Source organism: Lissotriton vulgaris, chromosome 6, assembly GCF_964263255.1.
Source record: "Lissotriton vulgaris chromosome 6, aLisVul1.2, whole genome shotgun sequence".
Taxonomy (NCBI): Eukaryota; Metazoa; Chordata; class Amphibia; order Caudata; family Salamandridae; genus Lissotriton; species Lissotriton vulgaris.
Genome location: NC_141694.1, coordinates 593,869,628 through 593,887,557, shown reverse-complemented (window position 1 = coordinate 593,887,557; position 17,930 = coordinate 593,869,628). Strand labels below are relative to the sequence as shown.

Here is a 17,930-nt window from a genome sequence, read left to right as displayed (position 1 = left end):
TGTAGATAGAAATTGATGTGATATGAATTATGAGATTGAATTCTTCATTGCAGAATTTGTTGATTAATGTATATAATGAGTATGATGAATTATGTAAAAAGATGTGTAGGATATTGGAACAGCACATACCGGAAATCAAACCATATATCAATGAACCCCACTGCTTCTATATACAGGATATAACCAGGGAAGGTAAACAACAACAAACATAGTGCTCAGGAGACATTATGGGACATGGAATTGTTTGATACAGTACTTCACAGATATCATGAATAACTAACCACCCAAGTCTAGCACAATTGGCCACACAGTCCGGAATTAATGGAGTATGTACATAATTGTAGAAAAGGAGATTTTGATAATCGTTATGATTTGAAAAAAGGTGTATATATATCTATGGGAGTTCTGTATGGCTGAAGAATTTGAAAAATTTGAAAAATTTGACAAACTTGAGAAATTGTTTAGAAACTAGCCGACCCTGAGAAGAGAATGGTACCTTACTGAAAAAGTGAAATACAATAGGTTTTAGTTTAAAACTTTTTTGTATGATTTGCACTGTATATATGAAGAGGTGGGGAAATGAGTACTATGATTAGATAATCATACCATTGTAAATACTTTATTTTGGTTTGTAAAGGCTTGTTTGAACATGAGTACTTCACAGTAATTTGAAATTTACAAAATGGCCCGAGTATGAGCCGGCCTACATATACTGTGCAGGGTTGGAGGTCTAGATGACCATGGAAAGGGAAGAGGGTACTTATACACAGCACTGTATTTAAATAAGGTCTAGACTCGAGGACTCTATGGTCCAGTTGAAGGCAAGGAGCCGAAACGCGTAGACCGTCCGTTTTTTGATGCACTTTTATTTTGCACATGGTGTGTAAATAAATCAAGTGAGAACCTACCTGCTGCTGTGCCGTGTCTTCATCTGCGGGAATCGTGGGGAGAAGAAGCTGAAGCAAAATTTGGCGCGTGCACTGGAACGCGCAACACAGGCACTCTTGGAAGAGGTGAAGCGGTCGAGAAAAGCAATTGAAAATCCAGTGAGCCAAAGTTGAGAAAAACGACCGACGCCTCTGCTGCAAGCCGGGAGCTCCGTGATACAAGCGCTGTGGAAACACTCGCAGTGAGAAGAAGGTTGCGGGAAGATTGGAAAGGCGAAGGACTCGAGGGTGAGTGAACCGGCATGGGGGTGTGTCAATTTTGCTTTACTCTGTAGCGCGGCGGAGGCGGCCTTCAGGTGGGGTGAGGAGACAGCCTCCTGTCGGCGAACCAGCCTTCGGGAACGGTAGCCGGGGTGTAGCGGGAAGACACACGTTTAGGGATTGATTCCTTCTTGTCACGAAACCGCTCGCCTCACAATCTGCAATCCGGCGAACATCCGCGGAAAGCGGATCAACATCAGAGAACCACCCGGAGGGGGAGCCGAGAGACTACATCAGTGAAAATTTAACATCCCTTAAAGGGGCCGTGCAGCATATCAGGAACTGAATGAACACAGGGTGTTCAGTAGGAGCAACAGACACTCTGGGGGTCAGCGAACTTTGTTACAAGGGAGCTGACCATCCCTGAAAATTCACAAACAAAGGCACACCTGGCAAGAAAAAACGGTGCATCAATAAGAAGTCAATAAAGTCAACCCTGCACAGTTACAGAATGGCAGACAAATCCAGGAATCGCCAATTAAGGGCGAGCGAGTTACTGAATGATGATAATCCCCCTACAACAACCACTGAAACCAAAGGGGATGGAGGAGAAAAAACAAAGGAGAGAACAATTGCGAACATAGTTAGAGAGTTACAAATACAGCGAATCCAAGAAATACATAAATGGTGGGAAAAAACAACACTTGAAAAATATATTGAATACAAAAGAATCCCGCGAGGATTGAGGATCCTCATACTGCCAACCTTAAATGACTTGGACACGGATTTAATCAAACTATGGCAAATAGACACAAACGAATGCTCCTTCAAATTAATGAGAAACTTAATCATCCATGCCGAAAGGAAACTAGAGAAAATTACGAGCATAATAACGGCATTAGAATCTGAACTCGCGGATATCCCCACATCGGAAGAAAATAAAGAAATCATTGAAAACATGGAAAAGAAGGTAGCAAAACATGAAATGGAAGTGGAAAAAGGAAAGGCCAACAAATTCACCAGAGACAGGCTGGACTACATGAATGGGCGAATGTATACATTCGCTCGCAAATATGACACCCTGAGAAGCCATGTAGCAATGGATAAAAACATGGATAGAGTCACTGAACCGACGGAGAAGGTTGATAGTTCGGAGGTGAGCTCTGTTGAAGGAGAATCCACCAGCACACCACTGGATTTTCGGGGGGAAATACAGCTAGCACACATGGTGACGCGACAAAGAGGAAGAGGCAGATCCAATGCGTGGGGAAGGGAACAACGACCACCGAAGAAACCCCCAACAAACCAAAAACCAGAAGGAGTGGAAAAAGAAGTAAAACCAAAGCGAGGCAAAGGAAGGCAAAAGTAGCTATGAAAAAGAAGATGTCAATATCAAACAACATAGTAATAAACTTATCAAATAAAGAATTGACGGATATACAACTAAAACTTTTAAATAGAGGCCTCTCATATTGTCCCACGAAAACTATGAATGTACCTAATGCACGCATTGATCTTTACAAATTTTGCCGGAAAGTAAAATTGAAAAAATATTTTGCTGAAAAGGACTGTAGAAAATCACATGTCCCGAAAACAAACAAAATAACATCTACTGTCGTACAGAAAGACCTACCAGCTATGATAACTCTCGCATCAATTAAGGAGATCCCCTCAACAAGCCAAGAAGACAACACGATATCTCCAGAAATGGAAATAGAGTTTTGCAACTGGTATTCCCAACGAATTTTGGAGGCAACAGCGGATTGAAAAGGAACACAAAATTTTGTCCGCAACTTCCACCAGGCAACAAAGTGGATTTGTTTCAAGAACTGATGGTCGAAGAAATAACAAAGATTGCTGATAAATCGGCTAGAGAAGTAAAGAAAAAACAAAATCTCTCATCAGAGGAGTATAAAGCCATGGCTGAATTGAAAAGTGATACATCAATAATTATCAAATCATCTGATAAAGGTGGCAATCTCGTGGTACAGGACGTTTCCAGCTATATCGAGGAAGCAAATAGACAATTAAAAATTCAAGAACATTATGAAAAATTAACGAAAAATCCCATGGAGGAATGGACCAGCGAATATCACTCCATGTTGTTATGCTGGAAAGAAAGAGGTCTTCTGGACTTCGAGGAATATTGCTACCTAAAAACTGACAATCCGATCATGGCAACCATATACTTTTTACCAAAGGTTCACAAATCCCTTAAATGCGCTCCAGGAAGACCGATCGTAAGCTCTATAGGATCACTACTGGAATCTACATCAAGATTCATAGACATTTTCCTTATGAACTATGTAACAGCTTTGCCATCCTTTCTAAGGAATACAATGGATTTCTTACACAAAATCTCTGAAAGTGAATGGAGACCAACCTACTTAATGGCAACCATTGATGTTGCCTCGCTCTACACCTCAATTTGCCACGAGGATGGCGTAAGGGTGGTCAGGAATGCATTAAAAACACGCTCCGTGAACCTGCTAGAACATACGACAATGTTATTGGACATGCTTCTTTACTGCCTGACACATAACGCTTTCTTGTTTTTAGGGGGGGGTGTACCTCCAAAAACAGGGGACTGCAATGGGGACATCATTTGCACCCACTTATGCGAATCTCCTGATGGGAGCATGGGAGAGCGAGGTAGTGAGTAAAGACCAAGAGAATCCGGAAGGGCCCAAAATAAAACTTTGGTGTCGTTTTATAGACAACTTGTTCGTCATATGGGACGGAAATGAGAACTCACTAAAAACTTTCATTGGATCTCTAGAAAATAATGATTACAACTTACACTTCACCTCAACAATTAGTTATCGAACCTTCATCTTTCTAGATGTGGAAATATCAGTAAAGGACAACAAATTGTGGTCCAAGATCCATAGGAAACCGACTGCGTGCAACAGTATCTTACACGCGAATAGTGGACATCCTGTAAGATTGAAATGGAGCATTCCATATGGCCAGATGTTAGGAGCAAAAAGAAACTGCTCCGAACAGGAAGATCTGGAAGAAGAAATAAACAAAATGAGCATAAGGTTTCTTGAAAGGGGATACCCTGAGGAAGTAATATCCACTGCAAGAACCAGGATGCATATGAAGAACAGAAGTGATCTACTGGTTCCAAAAAACAAAAACAAAAACAAAAACAAAAGGCCAGATAACAGCATGGATCCTGAAACTAACTATGAGAATGAAGTAACTAGACTCATTATGGATTTTGACAACCAGAGCACCAATATGAAAAAAGCCCTTCAAAAACATTGGCAAGTTCTGCTTTTGGATGATACTTTAAAAAAGACCCTGACGGTGCATCCTAGCATTACTTACCGAAAGACCTCTTCCCTGAGGGACATTTTGACACAAAGCCATGTGGAACTAAGGGAAGGGAGTAAAAAAACTTGGTTAACCACACCAGGATTCTGGAGATGCTATAAGTGCAAGGCCTGTGAGCACGGAATAATCATAAAAGACTATAAACTGCAGAACGGCAAAACAGAAAAAAATTCATGACCATATCACGTGTGACTCGAAGTGTGTGGTCTACAGACTACAATGTCCGTGCGACAATTTTTATATCGGGAGCACTATAAACAAACTGAAGTTAAGAATACTTCAACATCTAAGGGCCATTAAGAACAAGGACCCATGCTACTCGATGGCCACACACTTTGCAAAATATCATCAGAACAATCCCGCCCTATTAAAATATTCAGGGATCAAGTTGAGCAAAATCTCATAAAGAGGCGGTGATCAGACTGTACAACTAAGACGACTTGAATCGAGAATGATATTGAGTATGGGAACTGAGGTGCCGTTTGGGCACAATCTGGATACCGAACTACATGTACATCTGTAGATAGAAATTGATGTGATATGAATTATGAGATTGAATTCTTCATTGCAGAATTTTTATTGATTAATGTATATAATGAGTATGATGAATTATGTAAAAAGATGTGTAGGATATTGGAACAGCACATACCGGAAATCAAACCATATATCAATGAACCCCACTGCTTCTATATACAGGATATAACCAGGGAAGGTAAACAACAACAAACATAGTGCTCAGGAGACATTATGGGACATGGATTTGTTTGATACAGTACTTCACAGATATCATGAATAACTAACCACCCAAGTCTAGCACAATTGGCCACACAGTCCGGAATTAATTGAGTATGTACATAATTGTAGAAAAGGCGATTTTGATAATCGTTATGATTTGAAAAAAGGTGTATATATATCTATGGGAGTTCGGTATGGCTAAAGAATTTGAAAAATTTGAAAAATTTGACAAACTTGAGAAATTGTTTAGAAACTAGCCGACCCTGAGAAGAGAATGGTACCTTACTGAAAAAGTGAAATACAATAGGTTTTAGTTTAAAACTTTTTTGTATGATTTGCACTGTATATATGAAGGGGTGGGGAAATGAGTACTATGATTAGATAATCATACCATTGTAAATACTTTATTTTGGTTTGTAAAGGCTTGTTTGAACAGGAGTACTTCACAGTAATTTGAAATTTACAAAATGGCCCCGAGTATGAGCCGGCCTACATATACTGTGCAGGGTTGAAGGTCTAGATGACCATGGAAAGGGAAGAGGGTACTTATACACAGCACTGTATTTAAATAAGGTCTAGACTCGAGGACTCTATGGTCCAGTTGAAGGCAAGGAGCCGAAACGCGTAGACCGTCCGTTTTTTGATGCACTTTTATTTTGCACATGGTGTGTAAATAAATCAAGTGAGAACCTACCTGTTGCTGTGCCGTGTCTTTATCTGCGGGAATCGTGGGGAGAAGAAGCTGAAGCAAAACACAAATATAAACATATAATAGTGTCTCCGACGTATGTTTGCAGAATCCGCTGGGCGAGAGAAGGGGACACGAGGAGAGTGAACATTTGCCAAAAAACTCCCCCCAAGTTCGTGACACCCCCGTGCAGCATTGTGGGACTGGTAGTCCCCGAGAGTGAAGAGGCACGAGGGAGAGTCAAGAGCAGGTGAGCCTCGTTACATCAATGGAGGCGGGGCTGCGCCGCTTAAGATCAAGTGAGGGGAAGGTTTGGAAAGGACTGCTGGCACTGAAGAAGGCGAGATGCTGAAACCGGTCTGCCGTGTGACACTAATAAAAGCAGTTTGAACCCCAATGTAAAACCCCTGAAGTGTCCTACGTTTCTTCAGCCGGAATGGTGAAGTTTTGTATATATATATGTGTATATATATATATATATATATATATATATATATATATATATATATATATATACACACACACCGAACAGAGACCACTACAAATCCCAAAATTCAGGCAAAGATGTAATTTATTTCAACAATGTTGACAGAGCTGACGGTCTGACGTGTTTCGGGCAGTTGCCCTTGCTTAGAGATGAAATTAGGTGGGCCCAGTGGCTCCTACGTTCAACAAATCTATATTTAGCTAGGTTCCTTACATATATCAACACTAGCACAAATACAGATTTGGAGTTGCAGTAGGCATTGACGGCAGTGGATTGTATGAGGTTATAGCAGGCAACAAGATGGCCAGATCAAATGAATCTGATGGTCCTCATGTACCATCAACATCTATGTATGTGATGGTGCAATACAATAATAGCAGGTGCAGAGAAAGAGGGGAAACCTAGTAGTTTATATAGATGGGTGTACGTACACAACGCAAATCTTACTACCACCATACTTAAAATGATTAAATATGTAGCTTGAGTTGAGTGCAGAACACAGAGTACAAGCTGCTCAAACTAAATATACACACACACCTGAACATGTGCTCTCTACCTTGATGATAGTGCACTATGGGTGGCCTCGCCAGTTTTCGATAGAATTTTGTGGGTTACGTAAAAACATTTGTTGACACCACGGCTCAGTAAGCAGGACCTCGTACATCATGGAACAAAGCTTCACATAGACGCTTCCCTCAGAGGAATGCCTATTGTGTTGGGCTCAATTTGTACAGATGGTGGCTTCCCAAAGAAGCATGACACTCACCTTCTGGGCTTTGAAAATTTGCCAGGAGCTCTTCCATTTTTTCTGCTTCATTGCGGAGCTGTTTCCCTGAAGAGGTTTTAAGAAAATCTAGACCTTTCTTCACGGCGGACACTAGTTCCTCTTTAGCCAACATCCTAAAAGAAATAGCTGTTAAGATAAATATCTACAGGTACAAGGAAATCAAGACCTACTTTGTTAAAAGCTAAATGACACCAGCAACTACCCTGGAGGGTTGTACATTTACAACAGTGTTTGGTCTATTTAATTATAAGGGTGTAGCAAGTAACGCACCGAGGACAAAACAGGTTTAGTGGCAAATCCAATTTATTCTGTGATCAACTGTACAGAGCTACTCCAGCACAGCTCTCAGCCAGGCTCTCACTTCCTCACTAGACTTCTCATCAAACAACAACCCAGATCCTATCTCATTTTAGGTACTGCAAAGGTTATAACAATGGTCTGTGCCCGTATCTTCTGTCTCTGTGTTTCTCTACCCCTTCGTTTCTCTCTCACTGCCTTTCTCACCCTTTGCCCTTCTCTCAAGGGCTAACTGTCTTTATTCAGACATGTGCTGGACTGATGGTAAGAGGAGCACTCTTATTTAGATGATTATTCCTTTATTCAATGACTTCTTTTGAGATTATCATTATATGTTACTCCTATGCTTTATTGAATTTTCAACAAGGAAAAAGCATTAAGGAGCGGCAGGGCTGCAACCAGTACCATCAGCATCCTTTTGCCAGATGGAGCTCAAATTAGCTCCACTTGTACTGCAGTGTGGGATCAAAAAGTTGCCTGGAGACATGGGTTCTTGGACTTTAACGAGAAAGAACAGACCTGTGAACTAGAGTTGGCTGCCATCTTGCTGAAGTTTCACAGAGGAGGGTCTCCTCTATGCAGCAGTCTGCCGGGGTCCGGTGGGAAAATCAGAAGATGCAGAGTGCGCATGACAACATGCATCTGGAAAGACATGAGGACAGGCCTGCCTGAGGATTGGGAAGAGCAGTGGAGGTGCCACTGGGAAAGTGGGATTGGTGGCAGCCATTTTACCAGATGAATGGCCTGATCAGTGTGGCCATAGAGGGGCAATGGCCTGCTGCTACATGCCCTCCCCCCTGCAGAGGTAGCTCAGAGGCCACGAAGGCCAGCTGGCGCTCAGTCTTTCTCTGTGGGACTGAGGAGCACCCATTGGGGTTTTGCTATTTTGTGTGAATGAGTAACAATGGGGGTGTTGGGACAGGAATATATTGTGCATGTCCCCTATCTGAGTGCTAGACTGCATGCATTCCTGGTATTTGATTTTGGCTCTCGACTCACACTATTCTAGTGTGTGCACAGAGGCCCAGACCTGTCCCCTAACATGAGTGAGGTCCTGGACTGGTCTTCTGACCTGGATGGCTCATCAAGCGTACCCTTGTTGTACGGATAGTGGATTACAGCTCCATGGGTGCAGTACATAGAACAGTGAAAGTAGTGTAGTGCGTTTTATGAAAACATAGTTGTGGACAGGACTTTGTATCGGAGTCATAGGTGTGAAGGCGTACTGCCCTACCTGAGTAAAGTTCTGCTTTCCTGTGCTAACCGAGATCCTAACATTATTATCCCAAATGCATGTTGTGCGCATTTGTGACATGGGTGGTACATGATTGCTGTGTACGAGTGTACCAGTTATCAAGGTTTCTGGGATCCATTTTAAATGCCCTGAGCCTTTTTTTGCACAAGTGAGCTTGTTTTACTAGACAGGGGAAGTGTGAAGCTGGAGGGAGGAGACTTAGACACTTTAGCAGGGTGAAATTCAATCAGGTCTTTTGCTGAGAAAAGTTGCTGATATGTCTTTCTGTAGCACTGCCATTTGGTAGGTTGTTGGGGTGAAATTTGAGAATGTAACCTCAGATGTTCAAGGTGAAAGGGACCCTTAAGGTGAGGCCAGCTTTTTATGTCTTTCTGCTGATTACTGTGGCTGATGGTAGCCAGGCGAAGAAAGCTCACACCTCTTTGCGCCTCTGTTGTGTGTGCTCCAGACAGGAAACTACCCCGCAATGAAAAGCATCCGTACAAAACAAATGTATCTGGAAAATAGCCTGAAGAGGCCAATTGAAAGGAGAACCACATTAAACCGGTTTTGAAAGAGCAGGAAGTGGATTCACATCCCCAAATCTACTTTGAATGTATAAAAGTTGAAGCCACTGACCAATTTGTTGTTCAAGTTCCAAGTTCTATTTGACTAAGGAAGGGAGTGCTCCGCTAAGTACTACTGAGCAACCTGAAGTAGTGTCCACATGACAGCTGGCTTCCCAGAGGTAAGGGCACATCACCAGAGTCAAATCCTTGGTGCAATAGCTAATCACCTGTCTGCCAAGAGAGGGAAGGACCTGCCAACTCTGCAGGAGGAATGTCTGTCCAGGAGGAGCGAGGTGCAGAGTGACCCTGCCGCAGTGGTTCTGCAGGAGTGGAGGAATACAGAGAGTGATCTCTGCTCCCCAGTGTTGGCAGGCCAGAGACTCTCCTGCAATTCGTTAATCTGAAGACGTGGCGAGGCCTAGCTGCTACACCAGATTTGTCTGCAGCAATATGACCTGAGCTGTTGTACCAAGTAATTGAGTGTAGCATGTACAACATCCCTGTGCCATGAAGTGCACGACTGCAGCATGACCTGAGCTGTGGACAACCCACTTAGCTGCTAGATCCAGTGCAACATTCAACACCCTTTGGAAAAGCCTTCAACCAACTGAGCATCCACAGATGCAACAATAAGGAAAGCGTGACTGAGGTAACTGACTTGTACCCATCCCCTTGAATCCTGAATACATTAGTGTGCCCTATTTAGTGTGTAATAAATATACTTGTCTTTTGTAAAGAATATGTGTATGTTGTGTGCGTAGCTTGTGCACCCACATACTACCTCCCTGAGAAGCCTTTGACTACTCACCATCACTACCACTGGGAGTAAAGTGCTGAAGGGGTTATACTTGGCACAGCCTGCAGAACCACATTAGGACAGACCATCGTACATCCAAGGCAAACAACCTTAACCCCCCCAGTTGAGGCCCAGTAGGCCCCGCTGGTCCCCTGGCCCTCCAAACAGAGTCTTACAGAGGGCCCATCTTGATTCAGCAACTTTGAGGTAACTCACAACTAGCAGGAAGCATCTGAGCAGGAACTCTGCAGCAAATTAAAGGCGCTGCAGAGAATTTGACAATAGTCCTCCTGTGCCCCCTGCCTTCCCAATTGAAAGAAAGATATCTCATTGAAAACGGTCCAGGAGAGGGGGCCCCTGAACATTTCAGAAGTGCTTGTAGGTGGCTGAGCGTGAGGGGCTGCAGCCCAGGAGGGGTCTGCATAAAGCAGCTTCAGAAGCAGGGGCATTTAATGCGATGCAAACAGCCCTGAATGTGTCACTTTGTATGCAAATTACAGAGGCCTCCCACATTCCCCTTCTGCCCGGGTCCCCAAAAATCCTAGACACTGCCCTGGGTGGACAATCAGATTAGAAGTGGGTGGGTGAACTCAGCTCTTCAGACCCTACTGCTGTCGCCAACAGCCCTAAAAATTTCCCCTTAGGAGTAATCTATACTACTATTATAAAGGAAGAACTTTGAGGCGGGTAAACTCGGGAACCACAGCACCAATCCACACACCCGATACATCGTTGAAATCCTCAGGGTGTGCAGATGGACATAGGCTATATAAAGTAAAAAAAATTGATATATTTAAAAAATTTACATTATAAAAAAAGTAGTCCACCCGAAGTAGCGCCGGCTGCGACCTGCGTGCTGACGTCAGGAGCACGGGGAGGAGCGGCGTCCAGGAGCGGCGGACATGGCACGGGGAGGAGCGGTGATGGGCAGCGAGGAGCGGTGGACTGAGGAGCAGCGGCTGAGGTAAGGCAGCGGGGGTCGGGGCAGGCGGGGGACAAGGTGATGTAAGGCTCTAAACTACCACGATCACGCTCATTAGTTTTACCTCAAACACAGCTCAGGAAGTTGAACTGCAGAGCGCCAGTGTTTCAGAGTTTCAGCTTTAAGGGTTTAGGTTGACACGCGGGCATTATGTTACCATGCTGGAATCTCGGCACGCCGAGCTCCGTCAAGGGTAAACCCCGCTCAAAGAGACCCCACAGGCGAAAGTGATCCGTCAACCTCGGGTCCGTGCTTAAATGTGCCCTCTTTTCGTGGTACTTGTCATGTGGACGGGGAAAGCAAACAGCTGTGACTATCATATGTCTCTTTTTTAAGGCTCCTGGGGACAATGACGGTGCAGGCGGGGGTCGGGGCAGGCGGGGAAAGCAGGCAGCCAGAAGGAAAGCCAGGAAATCTGGTTCGGTTTATCCCCACTCTAAACACATGGAAATGGTAATTTCCAGGCGAAGGCTGGAGTAATAGTTGCAATACAGTGAGACGGTTTTACATTATAATGCACTGCTGTGACTATCATATGTCGCCTTTTTAAGGCTCCGGGGGACAATGTCGGGGCAGGCGGGGGTCGGGGCAGACGGGGGACGGGGGCCCGAAATGCTGGACAATGTCGGGGCAGGCGGGGGTCGGGGAAGCCTGATTGCTCCAGGACAAGGTCGGGACAGGCTGCTAGTGATACCGAAGAGAGTAAATACACATGAAGCTAATCCTGAACTCAAACGCTGCCAAGAGCCAGGGGTGGGCAATTGTGCAGGTGCAGAGAACCGATCAGCTGATGCAAGGGACATAGAAGCAACTAGACATGCTAGTGTAGTGCAGAAAATGGAGCAAGGGCCTTCATTCGGCCATGAATGCAGGGGTCAGCTCATGGTGAAGTCTGGTGGAGGTGTACCCATTAGGCCACTTCTAGAGAACAATAAGGTACCTGTAGAAAGAGAGAGTGAATGAGTGACAGCAAATCTCTCCGACTGACCAGAGAATAGTCCATAAGAATACCTTAGGAGCTCACACCAAGAGCGAACATGCCCAAGCAGAGAAGGGTGCTACATGGCAGTCAGTAGGGGACATTGACACATTAGCAAAGGACATGCTAGCATCAAAAGGAGTGAAGAACGATAAGGAAAATAAGACAATGGCCTTTGCCAGAACGTCCGGCAAGAAACAAAAGGATCCTGCACTCATGACAACCACGTCTCAGGAACTCATGTAACAATTCCAGAGGGAGAAAAAAGAGGAAACAAGAACTATTTGAGGGGACTTGACGCTATGTCTACTAGACTTGCAAGGCAATATAGGCGAGTTGGCATCTGTACATCAGTGGATGTGCAATATAAAAGGGACATCATATGGGAACTATAATACCTTCGGGTCTAGTTTGCCTATATAAAACTCCAAATAAACACCCCCCACCTCCAAAATGTGTTTGTATCCAATTTGGAGGAGGAGATTTCTTTTGAGTATTCTTTTACTAGTGATAGCTGGATCTCTTAAATGAGACAAGCTTTTAGGATGCAGGATACCCAAAACAGAATACATGGGTTACTTGCCCTACAGTTTTTGCCTCATTAAGGCCAGAGCCTCTAGCTGAAGAGAAAAACCTAAGTAACTAAAATACTGTAATGTCTTACTTCTTTTCTGCTTGAGCAGATGTGTATTACATTTTATCTAAACCACAATTACCCAGAAAGTGATCAGAAGCATGGACGAAGCTGTAGAGTCTGGTTTGCATGCCTTTAAAACAAATCAGTAATACTGCCCTACACTCCCATCATAGAGGACTATTGACCGCTATTAGAACAGCCTGCTGGTCATTGTAAAGGCCTATCCCTATCTAGACTTAGACTCCATTCGCAGTGGACTTCCTTTCAATAATGCAAGAATGATTTGAAAGCTTACTTCTGTGATCACTGAAATCTAACTATCTCCGTCCATATGGTTTGGGTTGTTTAAATTGGTTTGTCATTAAAAGTAATATTCTCATTTCCAATCCTTTCATTCATCCACAAACAGCTCATAATATGGTCATTTACTTATTATATGTACTAAGCAACTTTTTTCAAATGATAAGCAGCACATTGGAACACAAACTCTTGGTCCCAAATACGTCATACTATCCTTTACCCAAAGTAGTCCCTATTATATGTGAGAGTTTGTTGCATTACAAAAACTTGAGCGGCACTATGCTTGCCATGTTTAATATACTTGTAATATAAACAGCCATCGCAAATTGCAACCACATGCATAAATAGTACACACTGGAAAGTGTGCCTATTTTCTGTTTATATGACTACTGAGGTTTCCAAAAAGGAGAAAGAGAAACATAGTTGCCACTAATATTTCTAATTGTATTCTGACACATGATCCATGATTTGGGATCAAAAGAAGAAAGCATTGTCAATGTGTTAAAAGAATTCATGGTATTTTATCACCAGAACTGTAATGAATTGAACATTCAAGATCATCACTTATCTTTAATGTGACATTTCATTTATTATATTTGTATCTTTTATTTAGCAGTGCAAACATGTGTCAGCATTTACATTCCCATCTGATGCGCTTCAACCATTTAGCAGCTCACTGGAAAGAAGCAATATTGGTGGCGAAGTAAACTAGAATAAATGCTACATAGAGGACAACGAAACACTGAGTAAAGTTATTTACAAGTCGACCAGGAGCTTGCATCAAATGCAAAACCGACAACACCATCTGAAACTGTGGAGATAAAACAAATGAAACATCTGAACAATATTGAAGAGGTAAACAATGTTTACCCCGAAACTTTTTTCCGCAGGGAATCACAACACGGTCGTTACAGCGACAGTGTTGTGATTCTGCATACCATTACTCTGCAAGTTGGAACAACGACTTGCGGAGGGTGGGGGGGGAGGTGTTGGATTTAAAATCCAACACCTTCCCCAGTGTCCGCACAGACTGGAGTTGGAATAGTAAATTATACTATTCCAACATCTAGCGCCTCCCCTCCGCAAGTCGTTGTTCTGACTTGCGGAGTAATGGTATGCGGAATCACAACGCAGTAGTTGTAACGACCGCGTTGTGATTCCCTGCGGGAACAAAGGCTGCAGGGTAAATGTACCTATTCATTGAAGAACTACCTGAGTAGCTGGAAGGCTGACACATACTCTTCTGATTCCCAGACATCCTTTTCCATACATGTGCAATGTAGCTCTCTGATCTGCAAACAAAAAAGGCCACAAACAAAACATGAACATAAGTGACAAAGAAGAAGTCAATAAAGTGAACATTAATCAGCTAGGATATCAGTTGCAATGCATGTAACGGAGATTGCGGGACAATCATTTCCAAGGGTACCAGTAAAGAGTGTGACCCTATATATCAATTCAGAAACTGCTGAGGGCCATCCCATTGTTATGTAGCAGGTGTAGCGCCACTAGGACCCACTGTCCTGGTGCCCCCCCAGGCTGTCAGGATCCTTTCCTTACTAGCTTTGAGCCCACAACACCTCACCATGCCCCTACCAACTGCCTGTCTCCCCAGATGATGGGCAAATGATCACTCTACATTACAGGTGAGAGTCCACTTGGAGTCTACCCCAGGACCAGCAGACACTGTAAAGCTCCTGAGGAAGCAATAATAAAACACTTTATAAAACTACATTTAAAACTTTGATATTGCCTCAGTCACTGTGGTTTAGATTGTGTATATGGAGGAAAGGTTAGCTTGTGGGAGCCTTTTGAACTCGGTGCTTCACTTCCCATTCTATTGCTTTGAATTCTTATTCAAGCCCCTTTCAAAGCACTCGACTTAGGGCAGGGGTTTTTGTTCGGCCCTCCTATACAAGTATTTATTTAACTAGGGTATTCTGAGGATCTTCTAAACAGGTCATGGCGACACAGAACTCGTGAGCAGTGGGTGCACCAAAGGCAAGTTCATCTGTGCCCATTCATTACCTGGCTGTGGACACAAACCTAAAATGCTTGTCTACATCTCTGGGACCTCAAGGTGGGCATAATCAGTTATCCTCTGAGCTGCTCTTTCCTTCTTGAGGTTGGACTTAATTTGTACAGCAATGCTTAGAGGTCGAAACTTTCTACATTTGTTTCCTTTGCAACGATAGAAAAGGCTTTGTTCCTCTAACATATACAGAGAAAGGGAAGGTGCAGACTTAAAGCTCCAAGCAGCGTAAAGCACAGTGTGGTTTCTTAACTGTTTTATGGTTATCTCTTAAAATCTAACATTTAATTTATGACCATCTACTTGATTATAGTTTAGACAGTCTTTGCTTAATTGAATCACCAATTACTGGCTAGTGTGGACCTACATTCACCAAGCCTGTTTCAGGGAATTATTCCATTCTTTAGTCTAACAGAACTGGTAAAAAGGGGAGAGGAAAAATTCTGCACCGCTCTCAGTCATTCTTGAAAACTCTTGTACAAAATCTTTTCTCCTTCTACATGCTCCTAGAAAAGTATACTGTCATATTGTCCTACTCTGGCAACACCAGCTTGCGGGTCCATACTGAGCACTGATTATGGAATGTTTATCACTCACTCAACGCTTTGCTGATTTTCTTTTTCCCTTTACACGGACTGTGTGCTGTTCAGTCTACCTACAACAAAGGTCATGCCCTATAGATAATCTGCACAAATCCCACACTTGGTTTTACTGCATTGCATATCAATCTAATATGATTTTTAACTAGTCTGCCCTATGGGCATATACCAGACTTTCTACAAGATTGTATCATAATCACACCTACAGATGTAGGAGGAATAGTACCTGTGAGGCAACAGAGTCTACATACAGTCGAAGCGCTACACAAGAACGACAGCTGAAATAATGGATAATGGTAATGAATCTAAAGATTTCAGATAGCATGAGAGGTAGAGAATCAAGAAGGACCAAGATACACTGTAAAAACCCAACATTTTCACAGGAAAAACACCAGCTACTCCTGGTGCAAAACAAATCTTAAATAAAGACCAGATGAGTTGTGCCAACCAGATTCCAATACACCACAAGGGTGCACACAAGAATCCAATCAGAGGCTTGGACGAATCGCTATAGGAAGGAGTGGGGGAAGCGGAGGAATCATTTCGGGAGGTGATGTGGAGCCGGAATCAGCACCACACACACAGCAGGCAAAGAAACTCCTTGAAAGAGCACACAGCACATGTGGACGTTGCTGACAGCTGTCCAGGAAGGAGGTATTATCCTGGGGGTTGGGCATGTATAAGGAAACTGGGCAGAAAGGCTGCATTACTGACATTCTGGTGCACACCCAGAGGACTAGTTATGCAAAGAGGGAGGGCTGTCAAAACTCTGCGAACACGTCACTTTCTATGTGCCTGTGGAAACAAAAGTGCCCTGCAGGAGCTTGAGGCCAGTGGAAGGACACTGGTTCCAGAAAGCTGTACTTGGTCCAGAAACGATTCAGAAAAGGGGGTGGTGATGAACAGAGTGTCTGAATTAACAGACCACTCTTACCCAGTCCAAAGATCAGGGTTTGATCCATCACCGTTATTTATCTCACTGCACCATCCCAGCTCAGAACCTGGCTATATGCAAATCAGTCTGTCCCTGGCCCAGTGCATCATGGGAACAGGGCAGACTAAACTACCAAGCCAATTCTTCACCAGAAAGGAGACAAGCTCCCGGGGACCGGTTTCTGGCATTTCAGCCGTCTTCGGCCCGGCTTGCTTGAATCCTGATGATGCAGTGAGAAAGGGACTCATGTCTGAGTATACCCTGCCACACCTATAGTGGCCAAAAACGATTCAGAAAAGGGGGTGGTGATGAACAGAGTGTCTGAATTAAGCAGACCACTCTTACCAGAGACTCTGTCCCTCACCACCCCTTGTTGTAAATATTTTTGTCCACCCTAAGCGTGGAAGGGTATACTCAGATGTGAGTCCCTTGCTCATTGCACCATCAGGATTCAAGCAAGCCGGGCCGAAGAGGCTGAAATGCCAGAAACCGGTCCCCGGTAGCTTGTTTCCTTCCCAGTGTAAGAATTGGCTTTTGTAGTTTGGTTTGCCCTGTTCCCATCATGCACTGGGACAGGAACAGACTAATTTGCATACAGCCAGGTTCTGAAACTGGGATGGTGCAGTGAGCTAAAAAACGGTGTTGGATCTAGCCCTGATCTCTTGACTGGGTGAGAGTATTCTGTTTAATTCAGAGACTCTGTCCCTCACCACCCCTTGTTGTAAATATTTTTGTCCACCCTAAGCGTGGAAGGGTATACTCAGATGTGAGTCCCTTGCTCATTGCACCATCAGGATTCAAGCAAGCCGGGCCGAAGAGGCTGAAATGCCAGAAACCGGTCCCCGGTAGCTTGTTTCCTTCCCAGTGTAAGAATTGGCTTTTGTAGTTTGGTTTGCCCTGTTCCCATCATGCACTGGGACAGGAACAGACTAATTTGCATACAGCCAGGTTCTGAAACTGGGATGGTGCAGTGAGCTAAAAAACGGTGTTGGATCTAGCCCTGATCTCTTGACTGGGTGAGAGTATTCTGTTTAATTCAGAGACTCTGTCCCTCACCACCCCTTGTTGTAAATATTTTTGTCCACCCTAAGCGTGGAAGGGTATACTCAGATGTGAGTCCCTTGCTCATTGCACCATCAGGATTCAAGCAAGCCGGGCCGAAGAGGCTGAAATGCCAGAAACCGGTCCCCGGTAGCTTGTTTCCTTCCCAGTCTAAGAATTGGCTTTTGTAGTTTGGTTTGCCCTGTTCCCATCATGCACTGGGACAGGAACAGACTAATTTGCATACAGCCAGGTTCTGAAACTGGGATGGTGCAGTGAGCTAAAAAACGGTGTTGGATCTAGCCCTGATCTCTTGACTGGGTGAGAGTATTCTGTTTAATTC

At 43.8% G+C, this 17,930-nt stretch overlaps 1 protein-coding gene across 1 annotated transcript in view; it reads right to left on the bottom strand.

Annotated features, from left to right (window-relative positions):
* Positions 1-17,930, bottom strand: part of ORC3 (origin recognition complex subunit 3) — a 212,760-nt gene that overhangs the window by 45,842 nt on the left and 148,988 nt on the right. Inside the window, exons 13-14 of the mRNA XM_086926601.1 lie at positions 14,194-14,273; positions 7,167-7,300 (exon numbers count right to left, since the gene is read on the bottom strand). Coding sequence (XP_086782727.1) covers positions 7,167-7,300; positions 14,194-14,273 — 214 coding nt within the window. The remainder of the gene's footprint in view (positions 1-7,166; positions 7,301-14,193; positions 14,274-17,930) is intronic.